The 23285-nt window shown below is 43.1% G+C and overlaps 1 protein-coding gene across 1 annotated transcript in view; it reads left to right on the top strand.

Annotated features, from left to right (window-relative positions):
• The window catches only part of hydin (HYDIN axonemal central pair apparatus protein), a 291354-nt gene that overhangs the window by 126012 nt on the left and 142057 nt on the right, over positions 1 to 23285 (top strand). Inside the window, 7 exon segments of the mRNA XM_034175548.1 lie at positions 449 to 688; positions 809 to 983; positions 1116 to 1234; positions 18653 to 18780; positions 21056 to 21192; positions 21782 to 21906; positions 22012 to 22125. Coding sequence (XP_034031439.1) covers positions 449 to 688; positions 809 to 983; positions 1116 to 1234; positions 18653 to 18780; positions 21056 to 21192; positions 21782 to 21906; positions 22012 to 22125 — 1038 coding nt within the window.

Here is a 23285-nt window from a genome sequence, read left to right as displayed (position 1 = left end):
TATGGTCCTGGTGCTCCCTGTCTCAGTGTGTGGTTGATACTTTCTAAACCATAAAACTGAAAGGGGGACGTTAGAAGCATTTTCACATCCTTTGTGAAGTTGCCATTGACTCAGTTTGTTCTGATTTGACAGTAAAATCAACTATACTGTCTGATTGGACAGTTCCCCCCCCCCATACCTCTATTGCCACTGTGCATCCTGCAGTTACGTGGTGCATTCATTGGATCACTTCCATTATAATCATGTTTTGAACTTGAACACAAAAGAAAAACAGTCAAAACATAATGTTTGATCATCTACACAGCACGCTCAGCCAAAAAGATGCCCACTGTAATATTTCTGGAAAAAGTGTCTGCTTCCAGTTTATCATGCAGTTCTTCACATTATTGTTAATAGCAGAACTGTGTTGCCGCTTCTGTTATAGCCTATGTCTGTCCATGTCTGTCAGCCGTTTGACCATGTAGGAGAAGCTGAGGTGACACTGGAGAACAGCGGCAAGGTGGACTTTACGTTTAAAATTATACAGCCTGCCTGGGAAATGAAAGAGGAAGACAATGAGATGAGAGTACAGGGGAAAGTCTCAGGAGAGGAAGAGAAGGAACCAAATACAAGGCAAGAAAAGGATAATGAGCAAAATAAGGAGGAGCCAGAGGTCAGACCAGGTCAGGTGGTAGTTATCCCAGCCAGGGTGAGTTAACTGACCACTGAAGATGTGTGTGAGTCAGACAGAGGAGATTTTTCTTGACTCAGATTGTTGCCTGTGTTTTGGGTTTTTTTTTGTGTGTGTGTGTGTGTGTGTGTGAGCCAGGGTTCCATTAGTCCTGGTGCAAAGCAGCGGTTGCATGTCTACTACCTCCCAGGCCTCCCTGAGGCCTTTGAGAAGAGCTTTCAGGTGCAGGTGGCTTTTCTGCCCCCACAGGACATCATACTGACTGGAGTGGGCGTGTTCCCGAGGATCAGCCTGAACCTGCCACGACACCTGCGTACGTAAAGACGCGCTGATCATACGTTGTGCCACAAGTCCTCTGTTCTCTCTACAGTCTGGCCTCCATGCAAACGTGTAAGAAGTCCAAGTTCAAAATGTTTGTGTGTGTGTGTATGTGCTTATATTGCAGCAGAGGAGCATTACGGTGAGGTGGCGCAGCGCGCCAGTGCAGTTGTAGAGGCGGACAGAGAGGAGCCGCTGAGCAGAATTCATTCTGCAGGAACAACAGACATCAGCCTCGTCCCAACTGTCAGTACCACAAACAAATACCAATGAGTTAAAATCTTAGTTTTGTTCGATAAAGACTATGGTCTTACATACAGATTTATCAGTGTGTGCTCAAGAATTACCGGTACTCTTTTTCACCACCCCGGTGTCTTTTTTGGTTATTATAACTGTATATGATAAGAAACACGAGTGTCTTTTCTTTTCTTTTTGGAGATTGCATGTTCTCCTTGTGTTCGGTTGCTCTGGCGTCCTCTCACTTCCAAAGACATTATAGTCGATTGGAACAGAGAGGGATTTTCATACAAGAAAACAAATCTCAGCTCGAGTCTCTCACATACCTTCTGAAAAACTGAAGCTGAAATTTCACATCTTCATTTTAAGGAAATCCTTCAAGAAGACCCTGAGATGCTTGAATTCAATTCAATTCAGTTTATTTAGTTTTTATAGTGCCAAATCACAACAAAGCTGCTCAAGGCACTTCACACAAGTAAGGTTTAACCTTACCAACCCCTTGAGCAAGCACAAAGGTGACAGTGGGAAGGAAAAACTCCCTCTGATGATTTGAGGAAGAAACCTCAAGCAGACCAGACTCAGAGGGGTGACCCTCTGCTTAGGCCATTCTAACAGTTTCAAGATTTTGCAAAGTTTTACAAAACAGAACATAACACAACAAAAGATGAATTTGATGAGTCCATGCAGGCGTCCAATCCAGAGGCAGGGGTCATCCCGTAGCAGAGTCCGTTCCATGTCCGTTTCAGAAATTATGCAGTCATCAAATCCAGCACATGATGTCATCATGTAATGTGCAGAGGTGGGACGAAGTCACCATCAAGTCACTCGCAAGTCATGAATCAACAAGTCCCAAGTCAAGTCTCAAGTCATAATGACCACCAATTGTTTGCAAGCTGACTTGAGACTTGACTTGGGACTTGCAGATTGATGACTTGAGAATGACTTGACAGTGACTTCGTCCCACCTCTGGTCTTCTGTACCTCGGCAGAGAGAAAAAAAAGCAGAATCAGTCAGCCAGAAAAAAACCTACACCTGAGGTAAAATTTATCAGCATTAAGCAACAGGAAAGCAAAGAAAATACTAAAGTGATCATCGGCCGCTAGCCCTAACTTAAACTCCTCCATTTGGGGCAGTAACTCTCAACCTGAACTAGAGGGGACAGTCCACCTTATTTGGACCATAGTCTCAGATTTGGAGGTGCTAATCCTCATCCCAGTCACTTCAGACTCGGCCTCAAACCTCCTCAGAACACATCGGCAGTCACAATCTAATGAAATCAGCAGAACCACATCATCCCCACAAAGCAGAGATGGAATTCTGAGGTCATTAAACTGGACACTCTCCAGTCCCTGACTGCACCTTGAAATCCTGTCTGTGAAAATCACAAACAGGATTTGTGACAGGAGGCAGCCCTGGTAGAGTCCACCACCCACCGGAACCAGGTCTGCAGGAACAGCTCCTCCGTTGGTGATATAGGAACCGTGTGGCATGTTGCAGCAGTCCCGGTACCCCATACTACCCGCAGCTCCCCCCACAGGACTCTGTGGGTAGGAGGCCTTTTAAATAAAACTCAGCACAACAGTCCAGTCATGTTGATTGATCATCTCAAAGGCTACTAAGAGACTGGACAAAAACAAGGACACACAAGACAATCTGGACAGGCTGGCTATGAGGTTCAGCAGATTCTGAAAAGCAGTGCAATCAACTGACTCAACCGCTTTATGAAAATCAGCACCGCCGATATTCACTCTCTCGTACGATGAATGCTCGAGTGATGGTGTAGACAGTTGACTTCTTGGCCATGAGACTAGAATGTTCTGGTCAGAGAGCAGCAGTGAGCCTGGACTGAATCCTGTTAAGAAAGACTTTTGCAAGCACCTGCCATGGCACGGATAGGAGTGTAAGAACAGCTTTAATTCAGGCACACCGCCACCTCAAATCATCAACACAATGGCAGGTAGCGCTGCTGATGACCTGCTGTCTGTTAATTGGCTGGTCTCACGTCTCTCACATAGATCTCACATAATATTACCTGTTATACATCTGCATAACATAGGTGGTTCAGTGGGACAGCCCAGCAGAGTCAGGATGGTGCCATCACATGCCATGACTGGGATGGGATGAAGTTTTGACAGTTTTGACTGTAATATCATTTTGATAAGAAAAACAGTAGGACATATGTTTTCCTACAGTCTGTGTGATGAGTCAGATGATTTGTTAAAAGGTTGTTTGACAAATACCGAGCGCAGCATTAACCCTTTCGGGGGCGCACTGTGTTTAATGTTTTAAATGTGGTGTTCAGTGACATTTAGTAAATATGCGTACTTTGTGGTGGGGAGCACCGGGAATTGTGAGTTCTATTACCTGTCCGGTAGCTCCAGTTAAAATGAGGGGATGCTTCACGTCTTGTTCGGGTGACGTGGTGCAGTGGGAGGGGTGTTGCGGTGTCATGTTTGTGTTCGTGGCTCAGATGCATAAGTTTCGTTTTAAGTTTTGTAATATTGCAGTTGCTAATCATTATTTACTGTATATTGTTTTTTTTTTTCAAATGTCGGATGTGCAGAATAGCATTCATGTAGGAGGCAGAGATCTGCAATTGTTTTCCTGGAACGTCAGGGGGCTTGGCAGTGTGATTAAAAGGGGAAAGGTTTTCAGACATTTAAAGTCTTTGTCAGCTGATATTGTTTTTCTGCAAGAAACTCATATTAATAAAACTGCACAACATAGTTTAAAGTGTAATTGGATAGCCCAAATTTATAAGTCACCATTCACATCACTTGCCCGTGGTGTGGCTATATTATTCCGGAAAAATATTCCATTTCAGGCCACTACAGTTATTAATGACCCCCTCGGAAGATTTGTGCTAGTCACCGGTGTTATAAACTCAGTCAAACTAACATTCCTTAACATATACGGTCCGAATGCGGATGAGCCTGATTTTTTTAGAAAAGTTTTTGATCAGCTGCCTGACGAGGACGATTCAAACCTAATAATTGCCGGAGATTTAAACTGTTACTTGGACCCCTTTCTAGATAGATTATCTACAAAGCCGGCAGCGGAAATTGCTTCTGTAAGGCTTCTTAACAACCTGCTAAAAACGAGAAACTTAGTGGATATTTGGAGGAACCAGCATCCAACAGATAAGGAGTACTCATTTTACTCAAACGTGCATAAATCTTATAGTAGGGTTGATTATTTTTTAACTAGCTCTAATCTTATTTCCCAAATCACTAGCTCTAGATATCACAATATTTTAATTTCTGGTCACAGCCCTCTAACAATATCATTGAATCTCTCTCTTCCCAGACGGACATATTCTTGGCATTTTAATTCAGATTTACTCTGGGATGATAAATTTGTTAAAGACATGACATCTAAGTTGAAAGATTTTATAGACCTGAATGATAATGGTGAGGTGTCTGATTCGACCCTTTGGGAGACATTAAAGGTGGTAATACGGGGGGATGTGATCTCTTACACTTCAGCTCTGAAAAGACAGAGAGATAATCGTTTAACAGTAATCAACAATACTCTCCCTGGTTTGGAAAGAGCTTATCAGAACACCAAGTCACCTGATGATTATAAAGAAATACTTAAACTTAAATATGAGTACAACGGAATTTTGAGTGACCAAGTGAAAAATACGCTTTTGAAATAGAGGAAGAATCACTTCGAGCTAGGAGACAAGCCTGGTAAACTACTAGCACAACAACTTAAAGATGCACCAGCTTCCAGAGCAATTCGCAATATAAAATCAAGAGCTGGCACAGTGTTAAACAATCCTGTTGATATAAACAATCGTTTTGCAGAATTCTACAGTGATCTTTATTCGTCCAAAAATGTTGTTTCACAATCAAATTTTGATGACTTTTTTAACTCTCTCCAGTTACCCAGCCTGAGTGACACCGCTAAGGAGCACCTTGACTCCGACTTTACTCTACAAGAGGTTACTGCTGCTATAAAATCACTCCCGTCAGGTAAATCAGCAGGTCCTGATGGTTTTAGCTCTGAATTTTACAAGAAATTTTCTGACATCCTGGCGCCACTCCTGCTCAGGATGATTCGTGACTGGAAAAACAATGAAGAATTACCAAAAACCTTATATGAAGCTAACATTTCACTTATTTTGAAAAAGGGCAGAGATGAAACTGACCCTGCAAGCTATAGGCCAATAGCGCTACAGAATGTTGATCATAAAATAATAAGCAAAATCTTGTCGACTATACTGAACAGACATTTGGCTTCGATTATACATCCCGATCAGACTGGATTCATTCCAGGCAGATTTTCATTTTCCAATGTTAGGCGATTACTTAACACTGTTTACTCTGATTATAGTAACACTCCAGGTGCCTCCATCTTATCCCTTGACGCACACAAAGCCTTCAACCAGGTTGAGTGGCCTTACATGCTAGAGTCATTACGCAGGTTTGGATTTGGTCAGACTTTTATATCCTGGGTGAAACTGATTTATGCAAAACCAATGTGTTTTGTACTGACAAATGGAGACCGTTCGGCCCCGTTTTCTTTGCAGCGCTCATTACAACAGGGCTGTTCGCTGTCACCGGCTCTCTTCGCGATTGCTCTGGAACCGCTAGCTGAAACAATAAGAACCCACCCACAAGTGAAGGGACTTCAGATCGGAGACATAGAAACGCGCATCAGCTTGTACGCCGATGACGTAATTCTGTATTTGCGTAATTCTGAGGACTCTATTCCGGTTGTACTCAATTTAATTACATCTTTTGGTAAAATATCGGGCTACATGATCAATTGGTCCAAAAGTGAGTTTATGCCTCTTTCCAAGGTGTATTCGCCAGGTTTTCTGCAAGGGGTTCCGTTCAAAATAATTGACAACTATTTCACTTACTTAGGCCTGTTTATACCTAAGGACCCAAAGTTGATATTTAAATTGAATTTTATGGAATTTATATCAGGCTTAAAGCAGAATATTGAATGCTGGAAACTTCTACCTCTGTCTATGGTGGGGCGTATAAACTCCATAAAAATGGTCTCCCTTCCTAGATTTTTATATTTATGCCAAAATCTCCCAATCTACCTTACTGCTGCCTTCTTTAAAGAGTTAGACTCAATTACCTTATCTTATATCTGGAATGGCAGAAATGCCAGGATCTCAAAAATACATTTACAGAAACCTAGAACGGAGGGGGGACTGGGCCTCCCAGTGTTTAAACGCTACTACTGGGCTGCTAATTTTAGAGCGTTGATTTTTTTGGTGACAGGGCATGCAAGATACTCAGACCCCAACAACACCAGTGTGGTTTAAAATGGAAGCCAATTGTGTGAACAATTCCTCTCTGCCAGCTATGCTATTTTCAAAGTTTGAGAATTCAGAGTTTCATAAGAGTCTATCTTTTCCCTTAAGGCAGTCAATAAGAATTTTAAACCAAATTAGGAGCTTTTTGTCATTACCAGAAACATCAGTACAGGTTCCTATATGTTTTAATCATGGTTTTATGCGTCCTTGGCATGACAAGTCTTTTTGTGTTTGGAGACAGAGGGGCTTGGTGTCTATCAAAGATTTATACATTGACGGTAAATTTGCATCATTTGATCAATTGAAAGAAAAGTATACTTTGTCCAGTTCACAATGTTTTCGGTACCTGCAGGTCCGGCATTATGCCCAAACAAAATTTGTAAATTTAAAAAATTTCCCAATCGAGCATGATTTTTTTTGACATTTTTAATAGCTCTTCTGACTCCAAACACTTGATTACAAAAATTGTGCACCTGTTTGATGACTGCACTGTTGCACTAACTGGAAAAATCAGGGATACCTGGTGTGGTGAACTGGGTATAGAGTTGTCTGATTCCAGGTGGAGCGCATGTCTGTCTAACATTCATACTTGTTCTTTGAACAGCAGGCACCGCTTACATTACTCGAAAGCCAAATTGCACAGAATCTATCCCTCGGTTTCTCCAGTGTGTGACAGGTGTAAGGTTTCTGATGGTACACTATCTCACACTTTCTGGTCCTGCTCTTCTCTGACAGTGTTTTGGTCAAAAATGTTTGAATGGTTTTCCCGAGCATATAAAACGAACCTGCAACCGGAACCTGGACTGGTTATTTTTGGTTGCACGCAGACTCTGAGATCTCTGCCTGCCAATATTCGAAAATCCCTGCATCTTGGATTGGTGGTTGCTAAAAGACTGATACTGAGAGATTGGAAGTCCTCTGTTCCTCCTTCATTTCAGCTTTGGGTCAGTGAAATGATGACCATAATTAAAATGGAGAAACTCCGTCTTAGTTCGATGGACATCTTTTTTAGAATCTGGGGTCCATTTCTGCATCATTTTGACATTGTGAATCTGTTGGGTATTTTCTCCTCCAAACATTCTTAAAACCTTGATAAGACAAACAGAGTCAAGAAACACCAGTGAGACAGAAAGTCAAATTAATCTCGCGCGGAGTGCAGCCAGGCTGTACACCAAGGCTACACTAAAGTCTGGCCTGTGCTCCCGCTCTTTTTATTAGAGAAGCCCTCATTACATCATAAAACTTGTCCTAAGGGGGGGGGGGGGGACAACGCGAGACAAGTTTCTTCCCGTAACATAAACACATACGTCAATAAGTGCAGCTGTAAGGAAAAACAGTTTCTTTCTTTTACTCTTATCGTCGAAGGTCAGCACATCCCGTTCGTCTGTTGCAGTTATCAGCTGTTGTGCATCTGCCTGGAGTGTCCTGGTCTTCACACTAAGCATCACATCACAACAGTCAAAACAACCTTCAGTTCTTTTACTCCCAGTTCAGCCTGACCCCGTCATGCTTCACTCCCAGTCGTTAGCGGCTACGAAAACAAAGTTGTATAATAATAATAAGTACATCCAGCTCTTCATTCCCAGTTCAGATTGACCCCAGCATGCTAAAAACAAGGTTGAATAACACGTACATTCTCAGGGTTAGGTGCAAAACAGCACAACACCGTTCTCATGAGAAAGAAGACAAAGGTACAAATGTTTAACAGTGATAACATATATACAAAATCTTTAACATTCCCCTCCTGTTTATCGCCTGTTAAACATACAGTAGGCATCACCCAGCTTAGCACTTCTTTTTGAGATTTTCACTAAGAGGTTCATCATGGTATGTTCTATAGGCTTACACCCCAGAGGTGATGTCATCATTGTCACCATCATCGGTGTCTGGGTCACCATACTTCCATTGGTCTGGGTACAGGTCATGGGAGTCATCGTCCTCCTCGGTGTCGTCTTGCCCCAGGAGTGGATATGATGCTGGTCCCCCTCCTGGTCCTGGACTTATTGCTGCGGTTATCATTCTATTTACAAGGCCTCGGAGACATGGAATACAACAACATCCACACAATGTTAGAATTGCAGCAAACACTGCTATAGACACTAATAGTGAAGAAATCAAAGACCTCCATTTTCCCATCCCTTCCAGCCACCAATCCCAGCCTTCGGTGTTTACTCCACTGTGCTCTTTCATCTTCCTGTTCAACGTCCTCAGCCCGTCAATGGCTTGAGTGAGACTGCCATCTGCAGCTGTGTTGTTGGGAATGAATGTGCAGCATTGTTCTCCGAACATGGCACAAACACCTCCTTTCTCCGCCAACAACATATCCAGAGCAATACGATTCTGGAAGGCCATAAGGGACGTGGCTTCTAACTGTGAATGGACAGCCTTAAATCCTTCCTCAGTCCAATTTCCTAATTTCTGTACATTGTAGTGGATGCAGTTTATTCTGTCCACGTTTTTATTAATTGAACACCACCAACAGATGGAAGATTCGAATCCAGCTGCTATTTGATCAACCAGTTTATACTCGTCAGGCACTCCTCTGGGGACTCCTATTGCGTCAATATATGTTGGATTTCCTACTCCTTTCCACTCTCTTTTTACTCTATGTCTGGCTATGCCTTTCTGCCAATCTTCAGGAATAAGAGAGGCTGCATATGTCGTAACGTCTTCAGGGGTCATGGGTATAGCTTTAACTGGTAACAATAATGATATTAATGCACAATAACCTGACACATTTCGTGGCAGTCTGTCAAAGATTCTGTTATCACCACACCACCACCATACGTCACTCCTACCGACAGGTTTGAATGTGGGAGTACTATGGACCACATTCTTACACCAGGCAGTGTGGTTTAAGCTACCCAAAGTCTTACTTGTCCCTGTCAAGTGTACACATGTATGGTTAGCATGCCCAACTTTGCTTGAAAATAAAGGTTTGATCTTAGTCAATTTGGTCAATGGATAGATCTTGTCCCACTTAGAACAATTGTTGTTTGCTGCAATGTATGTCTGTGTCATAACAGTCAGCAGACAGTCTTTGGGTAATGCTGCCGGTATCACCTGTAATATAGGTCTGGGTCCCATACATACAACACAGTCCTTCTTTGCTGCTAGTCCTGCTTGTTCTGCCATTAAAAGCCAATTGTTATTTTGTCCACTAATTCCTGTAGTTACTAGGAACCAGTCATCTGCCTTCATGTCTTTTGTGCCTTGTACGGACATCCCCTTTGCTTGTATGGACACCCCCTTTGCTTGTATGGACACCCCCTTTGACGTACTTAATTCTGTCAATATTGGTTGCTGTACTCTATCTGTTTCACAGAGGAAAAAATGGAAATACGGATCTTTTCCTGGTTTGTATACCCAAAGGAGGAACAACCAACAGTCTCCCTCTATATCAGGTGGGAATATGGTTCCTTTTTCTGTGGTATTCACCACTATAAACAGCTTATCATCTGTTTGATGCATTTTGAGAATTTGACTCTGGTACTTAGCCCACTCGGTTTGTGCCCATCTTGGCGTCCATCTACTCCATTCATCGGCTACCAACGTTTCCCATCTCTTATCTTGTTGATCATTAGTCATATACCATGAGAAACTATTTCCGTAATTAGTCCCTCTGTCACCATCCCTTATTCCATGGGTAAGAGCACTATATGGTACAGAGATGACCACAGAAGCATTTCTAGGAATGCAGGCTTGTACACCAAATCGGTACGCATTGTTCCTATCACAGCTATGTACTGTGGCATTTATTATCGGACTGGGGTCTTCGTTACTTCTTTTTGGTCTCTGCAATCTGCGGAGGTGATCCTTATCATCATGTCCCGTGCTTATGGCTTTTAATAATAAGCCCAATCCAAGAAAGAAAAGCAGCATAACAAGGACTGTCCATGGGGTCCAGAAACCCTCGTTCTTTTTGTTTTTTTCTTTCGCCATTTCTGCACACTACAGCACACCTATGTTCAGAACAGTGGCTTCTTAATGTCTTCTGCTAGCTTTCGTGTCTAACCTGGATCTTAACACCAAGCTCACACACTATTACTAGTCTTGTCCTACTGTTCTTACTGTTTGTCTGTGTCTGCAGAAATGACTTTCTTACAGTGAGTTAAATGAATCCATGTACTTCTTTCCCCAATTTTCAAGGCTGTGGGTGTTGTGAGTAGTACTTGATGGGGCCCTTCCCATTTAGGTGAATGCCAGTGTTTTCTCTTGATGCTTCTTATCAACACCCAGTCTCCAGGTACCACTTTAGGGTCCTCCTGTGGAGAAATGGGATCATCAGTGTTTGAAGCTCTCCCTCGTTGTCTTTCTAACATCTTTCTCATGTAATCTGCCAAATTGGCTTCCTCAGGTACATCCCAAATTTGCTCATAATATGGCAATCGATATTTTCTGCCAAACAATGTTTCATACGGTGTCAACCCCATGGTACTAGTTATGTTTATATACATTTTTACCAAATCTACACAATGTGTCCATGGTCTGCCTGTTTCCTCCATTGTCTTTCTAAGTCTGTTTTTTACTGTTCCATTCATCCTTTCCACTAATCCGGCACTTTGTGGATGATAAGCACAATGATTTTTGAGATTGACCTGTAGCGCTTCTCCTACGTATTGCACTATTGTATTAACAAAATGCGCTCCATTATCTGAATAAACTGTTTCTGGTATTCCAAATCGTGGAATGATGTCTTTGCACAATGCCTTAGCCACTGTAAGTGCATCTGCATGTTTTGTAGGGAACAATTCTACCCATTTTGAGAAGGCATCAATTATGACTAAACAAAATTCCTTCCCTTCATGTTTACTCAGCTGTATATAATCCATATGAATCACTTGAAAGGGATATTGTGGTGTTGGAAATCTGCCTCTTTGGGGTCTCAAATTGCCTTGTGAGTTGTGTTTTGCACATGTCATGCATGCTCTACAATGCTGTTTTGCATATGCATCGAACCCATAAAGACAAAAAATAGATTACAATTGCAATATCATACCCCCTGATGAGACATGCGTCACGCCATGGCTCATAATAGCTGCCCATTTAAACATATTTTTTGGCAATATGGGTTTCTTTTGTGGTCACACGTACAAATCATTTGCATACGTAGCTCCTTTATTTATCCACATTTGTTTTTCTCTTTCAGTTGCCTGCTGTTGCATGTCAGCAAGCAGTGTATGACCTAAATGCAAATCTGGAGTGGTTTCCTGTACAACAAAAATAGAAGAAGCTGCTGCTGCCTCTTTTGCTGCTCTGTCAGCAAAATCATTTCCTTTTGAAACACTGCCAGAGCCTTTGGTGTGAGCCGCACATTTGCATATAGCAATTTGTTGAGGCAATTTCACAGCTTGCAGTAGTGCAGTTAGGAGAGTGGCATGAGTCACCGGCCTTCCAGATGATGTCACCATTCCACGCTCTTCCCACAGTTTTGCAAACACATGCACTGTGCTGAAAGCGTACTGGCTGTCTGTATAAATTGATACAGCCGTACCTTTAAACAGATAGCAAGCTGCAGTTAAAGCAACTAATTCAGCTGCTTGTGCTGAAAATGACGATGGCAATGAAGCAGAATCCAATACCTCTGAATTTGTGACAACAGCATATCCAGATTGTGGTTGTCCATAAGCATTTTTAGTGGAAGAACCATCCACATACACAATTGTACTGTTTGGGATGGGTGTGTCCCGGAGGTCCGGGCGTGCTTTCGTACAGACTGTAGCTACATCAAGACAATTGTGCGGCTCACCATCCTCAGGTAAAGGTATCAATGTGGACGGGTTCAATGTTGTACATCGCTCTACCGTAAGGTGTGGTTGTGATAATAGCAAGGACATGCACGAAAGATGTCTTGCTGGGGACAAAAGGCTCATGTTTGTCTGCAACAGAAGTGCAGAAACTGCATGCGGAACTTTCAGTGTCAACTGATGGAATAGAACAACATTACTGCTACTTTGAACAGCCATAGAGGCTGCAACAACAGCCTGTACGCATGGTGGTAAAGCACTTGCTACTGCATCCAATTTAGATGAGTAGTAGGCAACTGGCCTCAATTTTGAGCCATACACTTGAACCAAAACACTAGTCATGAACTTTGTTGTGAAGGTGTCGTAGCACGGACCCACAACAGGGGGCGCAAATGAACGGACAATGAGTAAGCCAAAAAGGTAACAATTTAATGTTGTGATAATACACAACGAAATGTGTCGTAATTCTCACAGTCAATAAACACCAGGTGACGTGTGGGCAGGCTCGAAGATAGAAGACGCCCGACGAGAGAGAAGCCGCGTCCCACACGGCCTCCACCACCAACGGTCTGAAGAACACCGGAGCCGCCAAGTCCCGAGTCCCCAGGTGGCCTCTGTCTTCGGCTGTCGACCCTGGTACTGCTGGCAGAAAACAGAAAGATGATGTATGAGTGTGAGTCCGCACACTCAGTAATTTACAGTCCAAACACAGTTGGGAGGGAGCACCTCCACCTCCAAATCACACACACTCGTGCAGCTCCTGGTCAACCACTTATCGGTTTTGGGGTGTGAGGCGAAGCCATCGCAGTCACACCAAACGCCAAAAATCCCAGATAAGGAATACCAACAGGAAAAACAGCTGCAAAACAGATCAGATTATTATTCGCAATAATCACAGCAGAGAAGTGTACCTTGGTACTGGTAGTCGATTTCTCGCGGGGAGGTGGAGTTGCAGTCCGGCTTTTATGGTAGTGATGATAACGAGTGACAGCTGGTGCAGAGGATGAGTGACAGCTGTCACTTCTTCTGGGTCTGGCGCCCTCTCGTGCTTGGAGCCCGCACTCCAAGCAGGGCGCCCTCTGGTGGTGGTGGGCCAGCAGTACCTCCTCTTCAGCGGCCCACACAACAGAACTTATTCTTACAATCAACTGTTTGAATGAATGGTTTACTATAATCTGGTAGTGCCAAAACTGTGGATGACACTAATGTTTGTTTTACTTTTACAAAAGCTTCCTCAGCATCTTTGTTCCATTCCAACACGGTTGACATTGAAATATCATCCTTGTACATCAAATCGGAAAGTGGACTAGTCAACTCTGCATAGCAGGGAATCCATGCCCTGCAGTAATTTGTCAGTCCAAGAAATGACATCATCTGCCTTTTGGTTTGTGGTTTTGGAGCGTGCAAAATTGCTTCCTTCCTGTCAGACAGGATCGTGCGCCCAGTGGCTGATAATTCATGTCCTAAATATTTTACTTTATCCCTACACAACTGAACTTTGTTTTTACTCACTTTGTGGCCATTATCAAATAAGAAACATAATAATGCTACTGTGTCAGTTATGCAGTTTTCTCGTGTGTCAGAGGCAATCAAGATGTCATCAACATACACCAATAGTTGGCTATCTGCCGGTGGAACAAAATTGGCTAAACATGCTGACATGACTTGAGAATAAATAGTTGGACTCTCTGCGTAACCCTGCGGTAATCTGGTAAATGTATATCGTTGTCCTTTAAAGGTAAAAGCAAACCAGAATTGACTATCTGGGTGTACTGGCACAGAAAAAAATGCCTTACTTATGTCAATTACTGAGAAACTATTAGAATTTGGTCTCAGCGAATTTAACAGGGTGTGTGGATCTGGAATGCATGGTGCTCTTTTAATCACAGCAGCATTTACTGCCTGCAGATCTTGAATCATTCTCCACCCCACTGAGGGCGGAGCCTTTTTCACAGGAAATATGGGTGTGTTACATGGTGAATCTGGACATGGCACTATTACTCCTGCTGTTAATAAATTCTCTATTACTGGCCTGATTCCTTCAATTGCATCAGGTTTCAATGGATACTGTCTTACACATGGTCTGTATTCTGTTTTTGGTCTTATAACTACAGGTTGTGCATTTTTTATCAGTCCTACATCTGAAGGACCTGTTGTCCACAAGCCTGATGGTACTGAAGAAAGAAGATCATCCTCTTCAGGACTCAACTGAAACACTCAGGATTGTGAAGTGGACACATCAATGTGTGTTCCAGCTGTCAGCACCAATGAGACATTAACTGGCACTTTATACAATTTAGTTGATGGGCTGAACTCCGTTCGTGGTCCAACTTTGCTCCAATCAGTGGCTGACAAAGCTGTTATGACTGTCAGTCCCAATTCTTGCCATTCTGTCAAATATGGCTTACAAAGTGACACATGTAATGGCATACCTGTGAATCTCAATGTTAAAACATCTTCAGTGGCACCTGTTACTGTTATGACAGCTGTTGAGTTGCCATCATGAATCAAATCGGTCATTGTCAGCTTCACAGGTGAAACGTTTTTCAATTTGTTTTCATAGTCACCATCCGGACCTGGAGGATCTTTATGCCACATTGTGACATGCAGGTCAGGTGGTGACATCTTTTGTTCAGGATTTTTTAGTAGGGCTGTCGCTTGCAAGACGACATCTTTACCCCATCCTGCAGCATCTTCTTCTGAAATGTCAAATGTATAGTAATAGTGGAATGTGGGGTCATCGCTTTCTTCTCTTACCATGTTAACGCCTCCTGTGCGTTCAACAACTAATTTCCCTTGTTCCACAATTATGGACAAGCCCAATGCAGTCAATCCGTCTCGTCCTAAGAGGTTAACTGGACATTGTGGCATGTTCAACACTGACATAGTACATGTCAGGCCAAATGGATCTGTCAACGTTATGGGTTTAGTGATAGGGACGTCTGATGTTTGTCCATTTGCAGCGCGAACCCTAAAAATTTCGTTGCTTAATTGATGGACAGGTATGTTGTCATTACATGTGGTTCTACATGCTCCTGTATCACAAAGGAATGTCACTGGTCGTCCATTTACCAACAAAGTCACTTCTGGTTTTGGTACCGGATTTCCCAGTAAGGCACACAGATCCATATCACAATCAGACTGCCTATCTGATGTGGAATCATAGATTATGGATTCTAGTCATTGTGGATACTGTGGCTGCGGAGGATTATTCCGTTGTGGAATTCCTCCTGCTGCTCCATCAGTAGGTGGATTCGGACAATTTCTATACATATGTCCCTCTCTTCCACAGTTCCAACAAATCAGGGGACCACGTGGTGGCCCTCCCTGTCTGTGCTGCTGTTGTGGTTGCCATGGTCCTTGATGTTGTGGCTGTCCACCTTGTCTATTTTGCCATGGCTTTTGGGGGTGTTTGCACTGCTTCTGCTGTCTTAAGTTACCCTGTTGGTAATATATTTCATCATCTCCGTGTGCTACATACACTCCTTTGTTGCTGTTTCCTGTCTTTTTCTGCTTTAAGACTTCTTCTGCATGACAACAGTGGGTGTGTGTTTCTTCCAATGTGCCTGTTGGCAGTCCAATCCAATGTTTCTGCATCCAAGCTTTTATATCCTTGTTGGAATGTTGGATCAGAGCGTTTTTCAATTGTTGTTCATACACAGGTGTTCCTGGCAATATGCCACTGTGGACCCTAAATACACTCCCAAATCTGCATCTAAACTCTGTCCACGGTTCTCCTTCTTTCTGTGTTGTCCTGGTAATTTCAGTGTAATTTATTTTTGGTCCTAACACACCTTTTGCTCGTGTAATCATAGCTTTCACTCGTGTTTGCAAGACTGGATCATCATGTGGCAACGGTACGCCATCCTGGTCTGCAGGATTCCAGTCTCCGCGTATCTGACTCCATTTAGGGCCACATGCTTTCATCCACACCTGTTGGACTTCAGGTCCACTAAGGTGGTAAGAACTTCTAATGTTTTCTATATCCTGCATAAATCCCTCAATATCGACATGTGGCGATGGTATCATGTCGACTGCTGCTTTGATATCAGCATTCCATGTTCGATATACGAGCATGGTTGATCGATGTCCTGCTGTTCCTGCACGAGGATTTGGTACTTCTATCATAGGATAGGCACCTCCCTGGTCACTGTGTTCCACCATGGGAGGGGCTGTAGGCACTTTCGCTTGACTGCGTGTTTGTGGTTTTTCTGGTTTTTCTGGTTTTTCACTTTTTACCTTAGGTTTTACTGCTAAATCATACTGTGGTGGCGGTACATCGTCATCCTCTGGTAGAGGAGATAAAGGTGTTGTTGTCACCGACGATCCAGCCGGCGGTGGTTGTTGAGGCTGTTCTGATTCTCTGTGCTGAATTATCACATCTTCTTCTGCCTTACCTACAGCTTTCTTTTTCCTTGCTTTCTCTAATCGTCGCTTCTCTGCTCCCTTCCGTCTGTTCTCTGCTTCCTCCTCCCAAAATGCCACTAAATCTGCCCCTGCTTTCTGCATCTTTTTCTCATCACCTTTATGTTCCTGTTCTAACTCCTTCTTTAGCTTCTGTATACTGATCAGGTTCAGTCGTCCGTCAAAGTCATGTTTATTTATCCAGGTCTCCAATTTCTTTGTTGCTTTTGGATTTTTTGCTTCCATAAATTTCCAGTCGTCAGTTGATAAATTTTCCTTATTTTTAGACGTCTTACCCCCCATTTTTATTATCCCTTGTTATAATTTGGACTTCAGACGGGGGCACACCTAGGGTGTTCTAAATCTGAAGTTTTCACTTTCTTTGGACGTGACAATTAATTTGCCGTCGTGTGGTTGATTCCTTTCACCTCCCCGTAGGAAGCGGAATCACTTGCCTCTGCTTCCACACACGGTTGTCACTAACATTGTCCAAAGTATTACACTTTCACACAGTTATTCTATTTACACTTACACAAAACACTATTTACACATAAAAACACTTTTTAATAACCGTACGCGTATTCTTAGGCCAGGGGAGCTCGCCCTCCCGTGAAATTTAACTAATCTCCTGCATTAGGGGACTCCGCCGTCCCTGCCAGATTTAACTGCTTTTTTACAGTGCACGTATTTCTACCCGGGATTTCCTTTACGTATTAAAACAGAGGAGTCCGCACCCTCCTTCGGAATTTAACTACGTGCGTCCCTCGCAACCGTAGAGGAGTCCGCCCTCCTCGCGGATTTTAACTGCTTTACATTAACAGACGATTCCACGCCATCGCTTACGGAGTTTAACTGTTTTATGTGATCTGATCACCACTCACTCAGTACTGTTACAAAGAAATTCTACTCACTGACTCGACCTCCTGTCTGTCTTCTTCGGGAAAATCTCGTCAACCAGACGATGCCAACGGTGGTCGACAATTGCAGACACGATCAATCGATCGGACCTTGGCCAAGGATTTACGTCTGGACTTGACGACCTCCGCCGGACACCTCCGGTGTTGTTGAGATCCCGGACGTAGCCCCCAGTCAATGTTGGGTATTTTCTCCTCCAAACATTCTTAAAACCTTGATAAGACAAACAGAGTCAAGAAACACCAGTGAGACAGAAAGTCAAATTAATCTCGCGCGGAGTGCAGCCAGGCTGTACACCAAGGCTACACTAAAGTCTGGCCTGTGCTCCCGCTCTTTTTATTAGAGAAGCCCTCATTACATCATAAAACTTGTCCTAAGGGGGGGACAACGCGAGACAAGTTTCTTCCCGTAACATAAACACATACGTCAATAAGTGCAGCTGTAAGGAAAAACAGTTTCTTTCTTTTACTCTTATCGTCGAAGGTCAGCACATCCCGTTCGTCTGTTGCAGTTATCAGCTGTTGTGCATCTGCCTGGAGTGTCCTGGTCTTCACACTAAGCATCACATCACAACAGTCAAAACAACCTTCAGTTCTTTTACTCCCAGTTCAGCCTGACCCCGTCATGCTTCACTCCCAGTCGTTAGCGGCTACGAAAACAAAGTTGTATAATAATAATAAGTACATCCAGCTCTTCATTCCCAGTTCAGATTGACCCCAGCATGCTAAAAACAAGGTTGAATAACACGTACATTCTCAGGGTTAGGTGCAAAACAGCACAACACCGTTCTCATGAGAAAGAAGACAAAGGTACAAATGTTTAACAGTGATAACATATATACAAAATCTTTAACAATCATTTGTAACTGTCATGCATCTGAGCCTTGTTTGTCTGTTGTGTGTTTTCTTGTGTTATTTGAAAAAATTAGAAATAAAATATTTAAAAAAAAAAAGGTTGTTTAACAGGTACTGTATGTAATTTTGGGTGCTTTCCTTTTTTGGATTTTTACTGTTTCCTGCATTCTGTATCTCCTGAAACTCTTCTCCTCTCATTTTCTTTGTCCTTTTTTCCTGCTGTTTGCAGTATGAAGAGCTGCTTCACCTGGAGATCGAGAGAATACTGGTCAAAGAGAACGCGCTGGCTGTGACCAGCAGCCTCCTGCAACTCAAGGACACCCCGACGTCCTTCAGAAAGTGGCACAGACTTAGGAAGTAGGTGCAATACACACACACACACAGATTAAACAGATGGCCTGAGTGGACTGAGCTGAGAACAGTGTGAAAATGTGTTGTTGACTCCGGGTTACTCAACACTATCCCACCTTTGGAAAAGGAAGGACACCAGTCTTTTGAATCAGAACCACAAAGAGGAGGATTTAGGGTCTGAAATGGTTCAAAGATGTTGACGCTGTCATAGTGTCTATGCCGAACCCAACAGCGCTACACAGTGTCTGAGTTTATCCAGTCTTGATGGAAGGATACAAATGATGGCCTGAATGTTGACTTTATGAAGGGATTTTTTTATTGTCCTCATGTCGCAAGATAGTGCAGAGACACAAAGATTAGACTCCACAATGAAACATTGCAGCGCCTTGAAGCCACCAGCTGATTTCTCTACTTTGACTGATTTCATCACAAATCTGTGCTGAAAGCCTTGTTTCATTGTCTCACCTCGTTCCTGACATATAATCTATTTGACACTGAACTCAGATTAGACCTCGATTTGAAACCATTGAGTTTGTCCACCAAGTTTGAATGAAAGTCCTTTTTGTGTTTTGGAGATGTTGTCACACAGATAACTAGACATGGTCATTACAACGAACACGTAGCTAAGAATAAATCTACACACCGTATGAACAGCTCCATCTAGAGAAGGTACAAAGGAACTGCTTCAGTGCTTTGTGTGTTTACATTGTTCATTTTTATCTTCTGCCTACAAACGTGGCATGCTGACAGTGACAGTGCAGAATGTGTGTAGTCTTCAAGATGTTCAGTAAATTCTGCTTCCAATGTCAACACCATCATGGCAATCCCTCGATGGTGAGGAAAATGATCTCTCAATTGATCCCCAGACAGGACGGTGGATGTCGAGATGACTGAACAGGTACTGTGTGTTTTGCTGTGAACGGTTTCTGACAGAATTGCACGTGGTTGCTGCAGGAAGCTTCTGCTGGTCAGGATCTTTCTCCCTCTCCTTCCTCTTTTTCTTTGAAGGATTACACTCCCATGTGGATCATTGCTCAACAGCTGGCTTGGTCCCTTGAATGTTCTTCCCAGGTTTTCCAGTCAAAGGAGCAGCTCTTTAGGATGTCCTTCATGACATCCTTGTAGCCTTTCTTCTGCCCTCTTCTGGACTGTTTTCCTTCCATCAGCTGGGAGTAGAAGATCTGCTTGGGAAGTCGGCAGTCATCCATCCTAACAACATGACCCTCCCATTGAAGCTGGCTCTTGATGACAACACACTCGATGCTCTGGAGCTTGGCTTCACTCAGGACCCTGATGTTGGTACAGCAGTCTTCCCACCTTACTCCTCAGGCAGCATTGGTGGAATCGCTCGAGGGTCGTCAGTTGGCGGCGGTAGGTGGTCCAAGTCTCAGATCCCTACAGCAGGGATGGCATGATGGCGACTTTGTCTAGTGTCAAAGGTCTCTGTTGTTGAAAACATGGGTGTAAAGCCGGCTATAGACAGTTCCTGCACACTTGAGTTGGTGTTGGATCTTGTTGGTGTTTAATGACACATGGCTGCCCTGGTTTGGAAAGCTGCTTCCAAAGACTCTCTGTAAAGCTGTGATGATTTTGTTTTTAAATGTGAAGTTCTTGAGGTCTGAACAGGACAAAAATCCTAAGATTGTTGGCCCAAAAGTATTTGTCCAACAAAGGAAAAATACCTTAAACTTAGAGTACCGTATTGAGTTCTACAGTTTTTATTGTAATTGGATTTAACTGAGTGTTTGAAGTGTTCAGTATTAAAAAGTGGGGCATAAAGTAAATAATTACCAGAGGTTAGTTAATAGGCTGTACTGGGTCACATGCACTGTACGTGCGCTGTACGTGCACTGAATGTGCATGAGAAGTGAAGGTGACGATGTGACAGACTTTATAAACAGTTTGCAGATGACTGAGTAGCTGATAAATGAGTAAACATAATACGCTCGCACCCCTTTATTTAATATAATGACGTTAGTGTTGACTCTGAATAACTGTCACCATATTACACCCGACAGAAAAAAACTCAAACAGAACGTGTTGCTCATTAGAGTTTTGTACAAACAACAGATGATGTAATTCTGTCATCCTGACAAACGATGGTCTTAAATTCTCACTCAACGTAGCCAGAGTATTCGCCAAATTTTTCACAAGTCGGCATACACTGACTAAATTGTCCCGGTGTGACAGGCTTATTAGTCCTGCTCCATCAATTCAGATGACATTATGGAGAGATTTGCATGTTGAACGTTGCTTGTTCGTTATATTGCATTTCTCCCAGGTTCCTGCTCCCAGAGTATGTGCTCGATTTTGGTTATGTAATTCACGGCAAAGTCCTCAGCCAGTCTGTGAAGATCACCAATACTGGATCAGCAGCTGTTTCCTTCCAGGCCAACCTCAAGCCTCTTGCTGGCTCAGGTAATTATTCAGGGTTAAGAGGCTTTTTTTTTTTTTTATTACAGAATCATGTTCATTCTATTCAAACATATGTGAATGAATAGAGAATGATGTTTGGCTCAAAGGCACAGCTTCACTCGTGCACTTTACAATTAAAATCAACAAGTAAAATAATGGTTGTATTAGTACATGAACCAGTAGTCAGTTTTGACCTCATCAATACTACTTAAAGGAACTAAACAACATTTACAGTCCAGCCTCAGTGGACCACGACCTACACAAACATGTAGGGTGGCCATCCCAGGGTGGCTGCGTCAATAAGATTATTAAATGAAATAGTTTGAATGCTTGGCCATATCATTGTCACACACAGTCCAAAATACCTTTTTGGAATGTTTGCGATCAGACAGATAATGTGGTATACTTTTTAATATGATTGGAGCATTTTTAAATTTTGCCACCTACCTGACAAAAGCAGCCACCCTGGGATGGCCTCCCTACAGTTTTGTGTAGGCCGTGATTCACTGAGGCTGGATTGTAAGTGTCAATTCGTACCCTTCACTGGTACTGAAAACGTGCTTGGTCCATGCACTGTGTTGCTTCTCCAAAGGTTTCAGTGCAGAATTTGAAAGAGTGAAGAACCTGCCCTGTGGTGAGACGCACACGTTCACAATTAAACTGGAAGCCAAAGGAAACGTGCACACAGGCAACACAAGTGTTATAATGCCAATACAGGTACGCCTGCGCAGGCACACACATGCATGCACTTCTGTCTGATCCATACAATCTTATCCACTGTGAAGAACTGTCACCTTGTTCTTGTTGCGTGGGCTTCCACAGGTGGCAGGCGGCCCCGTGGTGCCGGTGCGACTGTGTGCAGTGGTGACAGTACCGGCCCTCACTGTTTCCACGGACACACTGCAGTTTGACACTGTGCAGTGCGGCATGTGTCAGGTGAGTCATGTGACATCACGCAGTCGGTGATGATGCAAAGACGAGTAAGACTTAATAAATCTGTCTCATATCATAGTGATCAGTACTGCAAAGACTTTTCATGCACTTTTTGAAACCGGAACACAGACGTGTTGCAGCCTCAGCAGACTCACATCAGTCCACACACACACACGCACACACACACCTCACAGACTGTTATTGTGCCATTGTCCAATTGTTTGTCTTGAACTGGCAGATGTCCATGAAGTGTTGCAGAGTTGAGACAAGCTGTCTCAAGGACACGCTCTCCCAAAATGTCCTCCATGTCCCTGGAAGTGTGTTGGGTTACTGACAGCTCACATATCCTGATAATTGCCCCCCCCCCCCCCCACTGAAATGATCCTCTGGGCTGTTTAACCGGGAAGTCAATCATTCTGTAGTGTTCAGGGTCACCAGTGATCACCTTCCAGTTCATTATTGACAAGCATTGTGTTTGTTCTTCTAAACATTCAACAACAAATACTTTACAGAGACTTTATTAGAGTGACAGGCCCAAAAGGAGAAGCTCCGCCCTGTGTGGCCTTAAAAACACACACACCTACAGAACGTACATCACTGCTAGTTCATCAAAATCAAACAGTCACTCATACTAATACCACTATTAATGATGCCACTACTACTACTGCTACTGTTACCATTACTGATGCTACTACTACCAGTGGTGGGCACAGTTCCGCTAATCCGCTAACCACGAATTAAGGAAGCTAACTTTTTCGTTAGCGGATTAGCTTTTCAGCTAATTTTGAAAACCATCAGCGGACCACTTAGCTTCCGCTAACTTTCAATCTACTAACTTTTTTGCTGGCATAGTGAAGCAAAATCATACATTTTAGTACTTGCATGTTTTGCAATCATGAGACGCTGTGAGCTCAGTCCTCCCTCAGCAGAAGAGAGCGGAGCAAGCCGGCTACTGTTGCCAAAAAGAAAGAAAGAAGGAAAGAAAAGTCATTTACTGCAACATACAAAAACGACAAAATACATTGAACATTGCCATCTACTAGTGTGAATAGCGGCTCGTATTGGTCGTGAATTACTTCACAAACAGAATTTTCAGTTTTGCAAATGCCTTTTTTTACAAATTGAAAAATGACATATTTCAAATACACATTTATTTGTAAAAA

This window comes from Thalassophryne amazonica, chromosome 8 (genome assembly GCF_902500255.1).
Source record: "Thalassophryne amazonica chromosome 8, fThaAma1.1, whole genome shotgun sequence".
Lineage (NCBI taxonomy): Eukaryota > Metazoa > Chordata > Actinopteri > Batrachoidiformes > Batrachoididae > Thalassophryne > Thalassophryne amazonica.
Note: the sequence above shows the minus strand (reverse complement) of the source record. Positions and strands in the feature narration are given on the sequence as shown.